The sequence below is a fragment of the Cherax quadricarinatus genome, chromosome 26 (assembly GCF_038502225.1).
Source record: "Cherax quadricarinatus isolate ZL_2023a chromosome 26, ASM3850222v1, whole genome shotgun sequence".
NCBI classification, from domain to species: Eukaryota; Metazoa; Arthropoda; class Malacostraca; order Decapoda; family Parastacidae; genus Cherax; species Cherax quadricarinatus.
The window spans coordinates 29,924,030-29,940,353 of NC_091317.1; the positions used below are offsets into that span (position 1 = coordinate 29,924,030).

Genomic DNA, 16,324 nt, shown 5'->3' on the forward strand with positions numbered 1-16,324 from the left:
GTATGCTAGGAGGCAGTTGAACAGTCTTGAGCCCCTGACACTTATTGTGTTGTCTCTTAGTGTACTCGTGGCACCCCTGCTTTTCATTGGGGTGGATGTTGCACCGCCTACCAAGTCTTTTGCTTTTGTAGGGAGGGAGTGATTTTCGTGTGCAAATTTGGTACTAATTCCTCTGGGATTTTCGAAGTGTATATTATCATGTATCTTTCTTGCTTACATTTCAGGGAATACAAGTCAGGGAACTTGAACCGGTACTGAATATTTCTAGCTGGTTGTGGCTGTGTAGGTTGTTGTGGTGAATGGGTGGTTGAGGCTGACCTGGGTCATGGATGTGTTGAGTGAGTGTCATGACTCTCAGCTTGGGGTGCAGCATCCTGCATGGCATCACCACCACCTACTGCCATATGCGGTGTATTATCCATCCCAATTGTAGCAACTGCATTGTCACTTTCACTGTCTGTTGCTGGTGGAGGGCCATGGGATGTACTCCATAACTCGACTCAAGAAATCGTAATGACACGATTGCAAATAAACCATACCCCCGGCCGGGATTGAACCCGCGGTCATAGAGTCTCAAAACTCCAGCCCGTCGCGTTAGCCACTAGACCAGCTAGCCACAATAAGATTCATCCAACTAGGTATATTTCTACACCATAGGAAAGTTAGCACAGGCACCTCTGTGACCACAGATGCAAGTTTTTACAGACGAATCTCCAGCTAGCGTGGCCATGACGAACTCTAGCTCAAGTCCCTTCACTGCCGTCAACATGACTCAAGAAATCGTAATGACACGATTGCAAATAAACCATACCCCCGGCCGGGATTGAACCCGCGGTCATAGAGTCTCAAAACTCCAGCCCGTCGCGTTAGCCACTAGACCAGCTAGCCACAATAAGATTCATCCAACTAGGTATATTTCTACACCATAGGAAAGTTAGCACAGGCACCTCTGTGACCACAAATGCAAGTTTTTACAGACGAATCTCCAGCTAGCGTGGCCGTGACGAACTCTAGCTCAAGTCCCTTCACTGCCGTCAACATGACTCAAGAAATCGTAATGACACGATTGCAAATAAACCATACCCCCGGCCGGGATTGAACCCGCGGTCATAGAGTCTCAAAACTCCAGCCCGTCGCGTTAGCCACTAGACCAGCTAGCCACAATAAGATTCATCCAACTAGGTATATTTCTACACCATACGAAAGTTAGCACAGGCACCTCTGTGACCACAAATGCAAGTTTTTACAGACGAATCTCCAGCTAGCGTGGCCGTGACGAACTCTAGCTCAAGTCCCTTCACTGCCGTCAACATGACTCAAGAAATCGTAATGACACGATTGCAAATAAACCATACCCCCGGCCGGGATTGAACCCGCGGTCATAGAGTCTCAAAACTCCAGCCCGTCGCGTTAGCCACTAGACCAGCTAGCCACAATAAGATTCATCCAACTAGGTATATTTCTACACCATAGGAAAGTTAGCACAGGTACCTCTGTGACCACAAATGCAAGTTTTTACAGACGAATATACCTAGTTGGATGAATCTTATTGTGGCTAGCTGGTCTAGTGGCTAACGCGACGGGCTGGAGTTTTGAGACTCTATGACCGCGGGTTCAATCCTGGCCGGGGGTATGGTTTATTTGCAATCGTGTCATTACGATTTCTTGAGTCATGTTGACGGCAGTGAAGGGACTTGAGCTAGAGTTCGTCACGGCCACGCTAGCTGGAGATTCGTCTGTAAAAACTTGCATTTGTGGTCACAGAGGTGCCTGTGCTAACTTTCCTATGGTGTAGAAATATACCTAGTTGGATGAATCTTATTGTGGCTAGCTGGTCTAGTGGCTAACGCGACGGGCTGGAGTTTTGAGACTCTATGACTGCGGGTTCAATCCCGGCCGGGGGTATGGTTTATTTGCAATCGTGTCATTACGATTTCTTGAGTCATGTTGACGGCAGTGAAGGGACTTGAGCTAGAGTTCGTCACGGCCACGCTAGCTGGAGATTCGTCTGTAAAAACTTGCATTTGTGGTCACAGAGGTGCCTGTGCTAACTTTCCTATGGTGTAGAAATATACCTAGTTGGATGAATCTTATTGTGGCTAGCTGGTCTAGTGGCTAACGCGACGGGCTGGAGTTTTGAGACTCTATGACCGCGGGTTCAATCCCGGCCGGGGGTATGGCTTATGTACTCCATAACCTTGGAATAGAATGTGGCACACTACCAAACTGCATGCCTCGTTGTAAATCGGCGCTTCACTGGTGACTATTCCTCTCCATTGTCGCTACTTGAACAGTCATCAAGAACTGGGAAATCACAATCAATATCGTCATCATCATCATTGCTCACGTCTGAGTCCTGGTCATGGGAAAATATAAGCTTACACTTATGGTGTGGTCACAGTGAACGTGAACCAGATGGAGCAGCTCCATAGGTGGATGGTTGAGGGTCTTTGGGGTTTTCAGTACTATTTTTGGCATCCTGAGCATTGCTTTCGGTCACTAACTTCTCTAAACCATAGAACTCTTCTTTACTGTCACCTCCATCAGTGTTAGAACTATCACTTGGGAAGAGAAGATACCCAGTTTGTCAAGGAGTGTAGTTTTTCTTACCGCCAGGCATGGTGAACAAAGGGCACTGAAGATGGCATTCCCACATTGCCATGCAGGTGCCCCAATTTTCTGTTTACTGTGCACACTGGCCATGCAGACCCAGTCTCTCATATGTAGGCCTACCAACCTTCTCCCTTTTAAATCTGAAGTCACTAGAAGCGTATATATACAGCACGGACCCAGATTTCTAAGCTATGTTAATACAGCATAGACCCTGAATGGGTTAAAATTAGGCGAGTCTGTAGGCTGACGTTAGTTCTTCTGCACATACACTATGTCTGTTGAGAATAAGTTTAGTCAGTGTTTCAGAAATTGGGAATGAACATGACTTCTGTGTGATGGTATTAGATATGGCAGTCAGAGCAGATTCTAAGCCTAGCCAGTTGCAAGTGCTTCTTTGATAACTGGGTTGCTGCTGGGGAAGTTCACCTGATGGTTCTCTAAACAGTACAGGTGTTGTTTGTGTCATTTCTTGAAAGTACACTAATCCTCCTGTTTAGGTCCCTACAGGTGTCACCTACGTAAAACTTGCAACAACCTATAGAGTATCATTTATTATTATTATTATTATAATCAAGCTAAGCTCATCCCAGACAGTATCATGTAGATGCTGGCAATGGTGTCATTTGATGCTCTTTTCTTTTTAACTAAGTCTTTTATCATGTTGGAGATTATGGTAGCAACCTTAACCTTTGGTTAATTAAGACTGGGAGAGGTTATTGCTTGTGTTGCTGATAAGTAGAGGTATGTATCTGCTGGGGTTGCTATCATGTTTGCCATTGTATAGTATTTTTTTTTTCATTCTATTTTATATATTAGTGCTCTGTGACCCTTTTGGGTTTAGAGTTTACCTTGATTATAATAATAATAATAATAATAATAATAATAGTCATAATAATAATAATACTATTAACGTTACAACTATTGTTTTCATTTGTACTTGAGTTATTAGTAATACAGGTTGGCCATCACTAATATGGCAGTCAGTTATCCGGCTCCATCAATAATCCGGCACTAATTTCAGCTAGCATAATTTCAGATTTCATCATTAAACTGACTCAAATCATTATACTGACTCAAATTTCATCATTTTACTGATCGAGAAATTGTGCAGATGGTTGTAAATCCATAGCAGCAAGCCAGTGGAGAAGAAAGCAGTGATGAAAATGAGGAAGATGTAGCAGAAAGAGTCTCTATTGAAAGGTTAATTAAGTGTATTCTAACCTAACCACTCTGTAATCCAGCAAACTCACTAATCCGGCACGCTACAGGTCCCAGTGATGCTGGATTAGTGATGGCTAACGTGTAATAATAATAATAATAATATTGTAAACTTTAGAGCTATTGTTTTCATTTGTACTTGAGTTATTACAATGTGTTTATTTTTATTTTAGCAGAAATTATTGGTTTCATTGTAGGCTATAGATAATAAGTGAGGTATAAATCTGTTTCTTAGTTTACTAAAGAAAATAGAATCTTACAGAATGAGACACTAGTTTGTAAATGAATATTTATAAAAGAAACTGACATACTGGATACATTAGCATTTCTGCAAAGGATTGAAAAAATTAATGATATTGCAGGTGAACCTGGAAGATGTACCATCAGCAAGTGGAACAGCAACGGATAACGACTCTCTTGTCTCTTTTTTTCTTACATGATACCTGAAGTAAACATTGTTTCTGCTACTTCAAGCAAGTATATTTGTCTTTATTTTATGGTCATTTGAATTATCATGCCTACACATTTCTGTAAAGACAGTTATTAAATAAGTGTTGGTAATTTTTTTTTTTTGTCTCGCCCTTCCTAAGGAAACGGCCAATGTTGTTAAAAGAAAAAATGATGAGCAATTGATTTTAGTTTTAGAAAGATGGATGGATCTTGTCCTTTGTACTACTGGTATTGCCAAAGGCTAATATTTATTTACACGTTATTACTTGTTTAAATTAGTGCCTACCTTATGATTGGCTATTTTAGGATGAAGCTCTTTGCCAAAAATGTCACTTTTGTAACTAATGGGTAATGAAGTGTGGTGCAGTATTGGTGATGTATAGTAGTTTGAGATGTGATGCAGGAGAGAGTTGCTGAGGTTCCTCTAGCATCAGCTGTTGATGTGGAAAAGAGAGGAATGATAAAAGGGAATGAATGGTAAAAAAAAAAAATACAGTATTAAAACAAATATTATGCTACTTGGTAAGGACAATATGGGAATCCACAAGTTAAAATTTAAAAAAAAAATATGTTAAACCAAAACCAAAACTTTGATCTCTTAAGAGATGATTTTTGCTTATGGTAATTATTGTGGTGTAAGAAAATGTGCTATACTATCAGAATTGGGCTTTATAAGGAGACTTTTTTGTGGATAACTTTTTGATTATGTTTGAAATGTTAGAAAAATTAATTACCAAATTTTTGTAAGAGCTTGTATAATGTGTTGATTTTATAGTATTGAAAGAATAGTAAATTAAAATGAAGGTCTTGTGATAGATTGGGTGTTAAGAGATATTTACCATGTTGAAATAAGTTTTATTTATTACATGTTGACTTAAGAGGCATTTAATGTTGAGATAAAAAGTATTTAGTATATGTTGAGATAAGAGGCATGGTATTTGATAGTTCAGTAAAAGCTTTAAGGTTAAAGGAGGTGGAATGATCTCTTATGTTGCCAAGGTTATTTTTTTTGTGCAGTGTATATATATAGATATTTATTAAGACTAGAAATCACAGGGTCTGGTGATAATGGTAGGCAAATCAATCATAGAGAGAAATCAGAAAGTGGCAATGCTTTTCAAATCCCTAAGAAGCTTATCACTAGACCAGAGAAAAGAAAGCTGATAAACTCAGAATATGGGAGGAAGCAGGTATGGCTTGGTTCCATAGAGAGGGTCAGAGATGCTTGTATGTATTGTATCAGATGAATCTGAATCAACCATGCACTAGAACCCCCTTATCCGCAGATTTGGTATCTGCTGTTTCAGTTATCCACGATTTACTGTGGTCTGAAAATAATCCTTAACCCTTTCAGGGTCCAGAGGCCAAATTTCAAAGTGCGCACCAGGGTCCAAGAAATTTAAAAAAATAATTTTGTTATTTTTTCTTATGAAATGCTAGAGAATCTTTTTCTGAAAGTAATAAAACAAAAAGTATGAAATTTGATGGAAAAACGACGAAATTATGCTCTCGCGAATTTTGATGTGTCAGCGATATTTACGTATCAGTGATTTTGTCGACTTCGACTCCCATTTTAGGCCAATTACATTATTCCAGTCAACCAAATTCTTAGCTATTTCACTAGTATTACATCTATTTTATCGATTGAGCACAAGAAATCGCCAAGTCAACTGTTTCAACTACAAAATAAAGTGATCAGAAATTAGTAATTTGTCCAATTTAATGCAAAGTTCAAAATATTCTAATTTCAAAATAGGGTCCATAATAAACAATGCAGGCATTCCTGGCACTAAACTAACACTTCCTCTGTTCATTAGTTACGTTTTCAGACTTTACAAATGAATTCCATTTTGATTTTTTATTCACATAATGAATTTTTATTCAAACTAAAAAATAGAAGATTTACTGTTATGCAATGTTGTAATAATTGTATAAAAATATCAGCACATTTGTGAACATATATTAGACCCAGCAGCTGGCATGTATTAGACGTGTGAGGTCATTTGTTTACTCTTGAACATCGGCAAAAATTGAACATTTCTGCTTCTTTGAGCTCAGTTTCAAGTGATTTCCATTACTAAAACCAATCAAAATCATCCCTATTTCTGTAATATATCTTCCATTCTATGAAATGAGACCAAGAAATCACAAATACTACTATAAAAAACATAAGAGAAAACACTGCAAAGTCGCCGTTTTAATAAAAAATTATGGTCTCATTTTTTTCTCTCATTATGCACTGTGTGCTGTAGGATTTGTTTTAAGTGGTGCACACATACCACATAGATGTATTCTCTCATATCTAGGCCCAAATTTACTGCTCACAGCTTATCAGAGTGAGCTGAGCTCATGGCGTAGATCTACGGTTTGGACCCTCAATGTATAGCCGTAGATCTACGGCACGGACCCTCAAAGGGTTGATTTTGCTTAATAATGGCACCAAGGTGAAAAAAGAACCATTAACCGTGAAGTACTTCCCATCAGTGAAAAAGTGCTAATTCTTGACTTACTGTATGTAAATTATCAATTAAACCTTACCATAGATATGTATACAAATGAAAAAACAACTTATATATAGGGTTTGCTACTATCCATGGTTTCAGGTGTCTACGATAGGGCTTGTAAAGTATCCCCACAGATACGGGGGACTACTGTACCTACACCAATCAACTATATACCAAAGATAAATGCATTTGATAAAGAAATTCCTTAAAATCTTTACCTCGTAATTACCAATTGTCAGTTTAAACAATTAAATAAAACACCCACATTTCCTGATTTATTAGGAAAAAACTCCCCACACTTACACTAAACATTTATATACCCAAAATTAAGAGATTTGGTAAAGAATCAAAAGAGAAATAAACTACCCTGAATGACACTGTATTGTAAGTGATCGCAATACATTTATATAACTAAAATTAAACCTAAATGAAAAGCTGCCTGGTTGCAGCATTAAAAGAAGAAAATGACAAAGAATATTTCCTAATATATAAAACTTCACCTGCTATACACTTAAACATAAAAAACCCACCATATACTATTGACCTCCAGGGTTTAGAACCTTACATGAATTTAATAATAGTCATGTTTTAGAAGCCATATCATGAGCCTTAATTGCAGCTAGCACCCAATTAGCTGATGATTATGAGTTGAATAAATCATACATACAATTTCAATAATTGAGTCCACATTGTTGTACAGTGATACTTTGACTTACGAGTTTAATTCGTTCCGTGACCGAGCTCGTAATTCAGTTTGCTTGTATGTCAAATCAGTTTTCCTCATTGAAATTAACTGAGATGCCATTAATCCATTCCAGCCTCCAAAAAACCACCCAATTTTTTTTTGTTATGGGCTTTTAAATAAGAAAAATGTATTTACAAATAAATGATTTTTGCTTTTTTTGCCAGGTTCCAGCAATGTTTTAGAAATGCTGGAGTATATATGAAACTCCTTGAAGCACAGTGTAAGGTGAGTGTTACTCCACTGCTGCACTGTCAGCAGTGGAGTGACATTTGATGATTGTGCACTGTCTTGTCTGTCTATCTGTCTGTATCTGTCTGTTTATCTCTGTCTCTGCTTATCTGTCTTCCTGTGTCTCTGTCTCAGAGAGAGAGAGCCACTCATGAACCAACAGGTATTACACATGATGCAGAGTCATCTCATCTGTTTCTTTAACAAGTGAAAATGTGTATTACTTGCCAGTCATGCATATTATGCCTTACATCTACAAGCATAGTATAGAGCTTTGTCTGGATTTTTTGGGTTATCCTAGGTAATTTACACTATGTATAACTGTATTTATGTGTACCTATGAGACAGAGATAGACAGAGACAGAGTTAGAGACACAGAAAGACAGATGCAGATAGATACAGACAGACAGAAGGAGATAGAGACAGCCAAAGCCAGCCAACTGATCAGCCAGCTGGCCGCCCAACCAGCCAGCCTGCCAAACATGTGTTACACATGTTCCAAAATTGTTTCTCTTTACTTAGGGGATACGTTATAGAACATTTCGGCAGGATGGCATTACCAGTGATATCAAAATTGAAAGGATGTTACACATTGGTTATTATGGAGGTTTTTTATATTTCCTCAGTATCTCCTGCAAGTGGCGGCATATCTGAAGCTCACTTGTAACTCGGATTTTGGCTCGCAACTCAAAGCAAAAAATCAACCAAACAATGGGTCGTAACTCAGAAAACTCGTAAGTTGGGGCACTTGCAAGTCAAGGTACCACTGTACATCATTTTTCCTATAGGAATAATATCATACTATCATTGTTCCCCTGAGGAATAATTTTCTCCCCGCTGGAATAATTTTCTTCCCCACATAATACAAATTCTGGCAACATCTCTTAATTTACTCCCTACCACCTTAACATCCACCCCACATCATTCCTGTCCCTTCCCTTCTCAGGAAATTCTGAGAATTCAGGTTTGTTTTTTCACCTGCCATATCCAAAGGCTCACATACATTCTGTGAACTTGGACTCTCTCTCTCTTTTCCTTGAATACTTTTATTCACTTTCTCCTACTGCTGCAGTGCACACTAACAGTTTTGAGTCACCAGGTGGAATAGGACTGCTTTTTTCTAAATAGAGTAATCCAAGGACATTTGCTGGACATGGCCAGCATTTTCATAGCAGTTATGTACAATATTTTCCGCTATCATATACATTGCAACAGTGTCCACCGCATCATTTATTGTTCTTTCACATTTGTGTTGTGCATTACAAAGTGTTCCGAAATTTTGTTCACATCCTGTCATACTTCATATGCAGTACAACAGTGGTTATGTAACATTTCTAGCAAGCACAAAGAAGTAATTTTTTCTGGGCCGGAAGACTGATGTTCAGGGCAAAGAATGCGTGGACTGTCAATCTATCCATTATTTATGACTCTTACAAGGAGGTCCTTGTCTCTAACTATTTACCAGTACACTCTCAACATCATCATCCAAGTTAGATTAAAATAAATTCCTTTCTATCAAACCTCTGTTTGGTCCCTGGCCATCTTCTTTTCACCTCTGGTAAGAGTGGGAAACTTATGAATGAATCTGATGCACGACTCATGCATGGATACCAAATGGAGAGATTCCTAGCACCTCACTGTGGGAACTGACAGGTTCAGTTTTCTGTTTGCCATGGCTTGACGGATTACCTTGTCTGTCAGAAAGCATGCTGAATTCGCTTTTGACATCTCCTAACTGTCCTCTTTGCTGAAAGTCCCACCTTCATTGTAGATTCCCTTTTTTATTTTTTAACAAAAATTAACCCCTTGACTGTCGCAACCCCCAATCCTGAGGTGTTTCCTGGCGTCGCAAAATTAAAAAAAAAAAAATTATTTTTTCATATGAAATGATAGAGAATCTTTTCCCGATTGTAATGACACCAAAAAAACGAAATTTGATGGAAAACTGGTGGAATTACATTCTCGCAAAGTTAGCGACCTCTGCGATATTTACAAATCGGCGATTTTTGCCCACTTTGAGACCCATTTTCAACTAATTCCATTGTTCCAGTTGATCAAACTCATAGCTATTTCTTTAGAACTCCGTTTTTTCTATCGATTGAGCACAAGAAACTGCCCATTTACCGATTTCAACCACCCAATAACGTGGTCAGAAATTTGCAATTTGGCCAATTTCACGAAAATTAAAAAATATGACAATTTCAAAATAAGGTCCAGAATGAATAATGGAGACATTCCTGGCTCTAAAATTACATTTTCTTTGTTCATCAGTCATGTCTCCAGGCCCCTCTGATATTACTCTTGCTTTCTATTTTGAATTTTTATTCAAACAAAAAATAGAAGATTTACTATTATGCAGATTAATGCAATTTATTTTATTTTATTATCACACTGGCCGATTCCCACCAAGGCAGGGTGGCCCGAAAAAGAAAAACTTTCACCATCATTCACTCCATCACTGTCTTGCCAGAAGGGTGCTTTACACTACAGTTTTTAAACTGCAACATTAACACCCCTCCTTCAGAGTGCAGGCACTGTACTTCCCATCTCCAGGACTCAAGTCCGGCCTGCCGGTTTCCCTGAACCCCTTCATAAATGTTACTCTGCTCACACTCCAACAGCACGTCAAGTATTAAAAACCATTTGTCTCCATTCACTCCTATCAAACACGCTCACGCTCAGTAATGCAATACTGTAATAATTGTATAAATAACATCAGCCTATTCATGACTGCATATTAGAATGGCTAGTTGGACATTTATTGGACAATAACATCATTTGTTTACTTTTGAACATCGGCAAAAATCAAACAATTCCCCTATTTTGAGCTCCATTTCCAGGTTCTTTTTATAGTAAAACCAATCAAAATCACCACTATTTCTGTAAAATGTTTTCGATTCTATCAAATGAGACCAAGAAATCAAGAATACAACCATAAATACTATATGAAAATAGACCACAAAGTCGGCATTTTAACCCTTAAACGGTCCAAGTAGATCGACGTTCAAATCCGTAGTGCTCCAAAAGTAGATCTATGTTTTTTTTACATATTTTCAAATATAACAAAAAAAGAAATGTAGATAAAAGTTTTTTTTACACATTTTCAAATGTAAAAAAACAAAAGATGATGTACATTTTTTTACATACTTTCAGATGTTGAAAAAACGTATATATACTTTTGGACCATTTAACCCGTAAACGGTCCAAACGTATATATACGTTTTTTCAACATTTGAAAGTATGTAAAAAAAGTAGACCTTTTTGTTTTTTTACATTTGAAAATGTGTAAAAAAACTTTGATCTACTTTTTTTTGTTATATTTGAAAATATGTAAAAAAAACGTTGATCTACTTTTGGAGCACTACACATGTGAACGTAGATCTGCTTGGACCGTTTACACGTTAAGGGTTAATTAAAAAAAACGGAGTTTTTTTTTTCTCATTATGCACTGTGTGCCCCAGGATTTTTTTTATATGGTGCACACTGACCACACAGACCCATTCTCTCACATGTGGGCCTACCAGCTTTCTCCTGCTTGTTTGAAGCCGCTAGAATTTATGAGTACGTATACATGTACAGTGGACCCCCGCATAACGATCACCTCCGAATGCGACCAATTATGTAAGTGTATTTATGTAAGTGCGTTTGCACGTGTATGTTTGGGGGTCTGAAATGGACTAATCTACTTCACAATATTCCTTATGGGAACAAATTCGGTCAGTACTGGCACCTGAACATACTTCTGGAGTGAAAAAATATCGTTAACCGGGGGTCCACTGTATATACGTCAAACACGGTACCTCGTAAGACGTATATGACCGAAACAGTAAAAGGGTTAACCTATTACACCAGCTTTGACATTAATTTTGTACCTGCACTAACCCCAAACACCACCAACCTCACTTCATGCCCATCACCACACTACAGCACTGTGAACCATAAGGATTTAGCACATTTTTTATAATAATAATAATAATAATAATAATAATAATAATAATAATAATAATAATAATAAATACAGTAACTTTGGTCCCTTGCATCCCTGTCCAACCAGCTTGTTACATCTTTGATGATCATATCACCTGTGAAGTAGAAATACATATGCAATACTGGTCTTTACTTCAGTTTGTCATATTGATACGTAGTAGTTGTGATATCACCATCTGCATTTGTATACATCCCAGCATCTCATAAAAAGCTGTTCATATTTTATTTCTATATTATTATTGTCATTATCTTTATCTTTCTGTAACTGGAATACAAGTTTTCCAAGCATTTATTAGTGTACTCATTTTCATATTATCTAATACAGTGAACCCTCAGTTTTCGTGTTTAATCCGTTCTGAAGAGATCAGCAAAAACAGAAATCAGCGAAAACTGAAACCATTTTCCCATAAGAAATAATGTAAATCCAGTTAATGTGTTCCAGACACCCAGAAGTATTAACAAAAAAAAAATTTTTTTACCTTAGAGATAATTTACATGCACAAAAGAATGAACATTCAACATGACACTTACCTTTATTGAAGGCTGTTGTTGGTGGATGGAAGGCAGGGAGGAGGGGAGAGGGAAGAGAGGTTATTCTTTGGAAGGGAAATACCCCCCCCATAAGGACTCTAGGTACCAAGTCCTTATCTGAGGTCACTTCTTCTATGTTTTTTAATGCCGCTAGGACCAGCTTGAGAGTCACTGGACCCCTGTCGCACAAAATGTCTGTCCAGCTAGGTCTGTTTCTGGTGTCTCTTTAAGATTTGCCTAAAATGGGACATGGCATTGTCATTGTAAAAGTTGCCAGCACAGATTGCAACAGCTTTCTCAGGGTGATGTTCCTCCACAAATGAATGCATCCTAGTCCACATTGCACAGATCTCCTAAATCTCTGAAGGAGGCACCTTCTTCCATCTCTCTTCCTCCTCCTCTGAAGCAATTTCCCGAGGTGTGGTCTGTTGCTGTTGCAGATGAAGCTCTTGCAGCTCATCAGTGGTTAGCTCTTGATTGTGGTCCTCCACCAACTCTTCCACATCCTGGCCACTCACATCTAACCCCATGGAATTCCCCAGTGCCACAATAGATTACACAACTGGCATAGGGTTGTCAGGGTCAGCCTCAAACCCTTCAAAATCTTTGTTGAGGACACAAACTGGCCAAAATTTTCTCTAAGCAGAGTTCATCATCCTGGAAGTTACTCCATGCCAAACCTTATCTATAAGGCTTATGTAATAGAAGATATTGCAGTAATCCCTCCAGAACTCTCTTAGGGTCAATTCGGAGTCCAAGGTTATGTCAAAGCATCTTTGAAACATTGCTTTGGTGTACAGTTTTTTTGAAGTTTGCAATGATCTGCTGGTCCATGGACTGGATGAGATGAGTGGTGTTAGGGGGCAAGAACTTCACTGTTACAAAACCATATTCCTTAAACAATTGGTCTTCTATGTCTGGAGGATGAGCAGGAGCATTGTCCATTAACAGGAGGCACTGGAGTGGCAATTTATTATCCAGAAGGTATTTCTTCATACTCAGGCCAAACACTTCATTGAACCATTCCAGGAAAATTTTCCTCGTGACCCATGCCCTACTGTTAGCCTTCCGCATGACACACAATTTACTCTTGACGACACTGTTTTTCTTGAACATAATGGGATTTTTAGAGTGATACACGTGTAAAGGCTTCACTTTGAAATCCCCACTAGCATTACCACACGACAAGAGAGTTAGCCTGTCTTTCGTAGGCTTGTGTCCTGGGAGTGCCTTTTCCTCCTGTGTGATGTAGGTCCTCTTTGGCATTTTCTTCCAAAACGGGCCTGTTTCGTCACAGTTGAACACTTGTTGGGGTTGGAATTTTTCAGCCTCTACATAGTCTTTGAATTCCTGCACAAATTTTTCAGACACATGTTTGTCTGAACTGGCACCCTCCTCATGCCTTACAGCACTGTGTATGCCACTTCACTTCTTGAATTTTTCGAACCAGCCTTTGCTGGCTTTAAATTCACCAACATCAGCACTTGTTCCAGGAAGTTTCTTTATGAGATCGTCATACAACTGCCTTGCCTTTTCACAAATTATCGACTGCACAACACTATCTCCCACTAACTGTTACTCTTTGATCCACACCAACAATTTCTCCACATCTTCAGTTGTTTGGAATCTCTGTTTCATTATCACATTCACCCCTTTCGCAACATCAGCTTCCATGATTTTCTTTTCTTTTCTTTTCTCTGATGGTGCCTTCCTTTACATCCTGCTGAGTTCGGCAATGCGTATGCCACTATCATATTTTTGAACAATATCTTTTTTCATTTCTACAGAGTTCCTCACTTTCTTTAGCAAAAGGCTGGCACTAGAAGCTTTCTTTGGGGCCATGGTGGCTTATTTAGCAGTCACACACAATAAACAAGTGCCAAAAACAATGGATTATTACGAAATGTTTCGTATGACCTTGCAGGATATGTTCACTCACCGGGAAACAATGCAACACTGTCTGAGAATGTGTGGGAGGTGGCTTTGTCTGCGTGCTGGGCACTGGACAGTTTCTGTACCATTGACAAAAACGGAGGAAATTGACGAAAACGGAACCAATATTTTGATGAAAAAATCGGCGAAAACAGAAATGGGCAATAACGGAGGTAGACAAAAAGGGAGGGTCCACTGTACTTTAGCTCAGTTATGTGTGGCTTCCTTGATACTATATTATATAATTGTTTATTAGTGTTTTCCTCCCATAGTGGCTTGGCTTATGGACTTCTGCATTAGCCTTGGTGGAGTGTGGATGTCTCACTGTCACCTGATCATCAGTCACAGATTTTCCCTAGTCTCGCTGGGACGCTCATTATTGTCTTGGCCTTCCCACTGGGCACATTATTGCTAGTGTAGGCATTCTGCTCTTCAGGGGCTTAGGCAAGAGAAGTCCTTATAATGTAATTGGAAATTTTTTCTCCTGTTTCTATTTACAAAGGAAACTGCTAGTTCATTTTCATTCATTGCCTAGCTATTAGCAGTGCTTCCTCCCAGTAATCAAGGAGCACAGTTCAGTAAAGTGAAAGTTGTCAGTGGCCCTTAAAACCCCCAAAAAGAAGGCTTTGCTCTTCTGCTCCATGAAATCCTTATTACATATCAGTGACTGTTGACCACTGTTGTTAAATACCACCAGCATTTTGGCACACAATTTTCTTCACTTACTGCCAGAGGTTGTAATACTCTTTTCACATTATTATCTAGCTTTGACTTACTCTCAACCTTCTAGTGTTGGGTACTGACATTAGTGCGTGGCAAGAATACTTTGGGCATAAAGTGGTTACGGTAAGTACTCAATATCCCCAGCATTCCTAAATGATCTGGTCTTGTAACATACATATCATTGTTCCTTTGCCTGTCACCTTCAGTTTGTGATGTCAGGTTTCATGTTTGCCCCACCTACATTGTTACCAGTCAGGGTCCCCTGCCACACAGCTCTAGAGACTGTCATTTTTTTTGATGATCTGTGAGCTCTTGTACTACATGTAAAGTATTCCAGGGTTTGGGTAGGTAACCTGCATGGCTGGTGATTGTCACAGCTGCTGCATAGTGTTGTTTGGCATCAGGTTCTCAATGCTTATGCTGCTCACACCACTTGACCATACCTGTTTCTGCAGCTGGTATGGCACCACCCATGATACCAAGTGCACCGCTGTTGTAGTTTTCTCTCACATACGTAATACCCATTTTGTTTCTAAGGAATTAAGCAACTCCTTTGTCGCCTATTACCATTGGTTATCCACTCATTTTCGTACAGTCATGTGGTTTTTGCCAGTTGACTGAGCATAATTTAGGATAAATTACTGAGTCTTTAATGTTTTAAGTTGCTTAGATCATTCAGAAATTGAGACTTTTTCTTCTACAAGATTTTCCAATATCTTTTGTTTCTCATGTTTTCCTAGATCCAGTACACTATTACATGTGGGGCATGCTAACTTATGGTCAAACTTACTTTGATTTTAGTCAGAAACATTTTCATGATTTTGCTAGTGACGTGCATTAACTTGAAAGAATTTTTGTTACATAATTGTTGTGTTGGGAGCAAATTACTGTATATGTATATACATGTTTATGACAGAGAGCATGTATAGTCCCTTTATATAAAGGGAAGGAGGACAAAAGAGATTGTAAAAATTATAGAGGAATAAGTTTACTGAGTATACCAGGAAAAGTGTAATGTAGGGTTATTATTGAAAGAATTAGAGGTAAGACAGAATGTAGGACTGCGGATGAACAAGGAGGTTTTAGAGTGGGTAGGGGATGTGTAGATCAAGTGTTTACATTGAAGCATATATGTGAACAGTATTTAGGTAAAGGTAGGGAAGTTTTTATTGCATTTATGGATTTAGAAAAGGCATATGATACAGTGGATAGGGAAGCAATGTGGCAGATGTTGCAAGTATATGGAATAGGTGGTAAGTTACTAAATGCTGTAAAGAGTTTTTATGAGGATAGTGAGGCTCAGGTTAGGGTGTGTAGAAGAGAGGGAGACTACTTCCCGTTAAAAGTAGGTCTTAGACAGGGATGTGTAATGTCTCCATGGTTGTTTAATATA

The 16,324-nt window shown here is 38.6% G+C and overlaps 1 protein-coding gene across 1 annotated transcript in view; it reads left to right on the forward strand.

Annotated features, from left to right (window-relative positions):
- morgue (modifier of rpr and grim, ubiquitously expressed) overlaps nt 1–16,093 on the forward strand; it is a 152,447-nt gene extending 136,354 nt beyond the window's left edge. Inside the window, exon 9 of the mRNA XM_070088886.1 lies at nt 4,194–16,093. Within this exon, the coding sequence (XP_069944987.1) occupies nt 4,194–4,271 (78 nt within the window). The 3' untranslated portion in view covers nt 4,272–16,093. The remainder of the gene's footprint in view (nt 1–4,193) is intronic.
- Nucleotides 16,094–16,324: the final 231 nt, after the last annotated feature.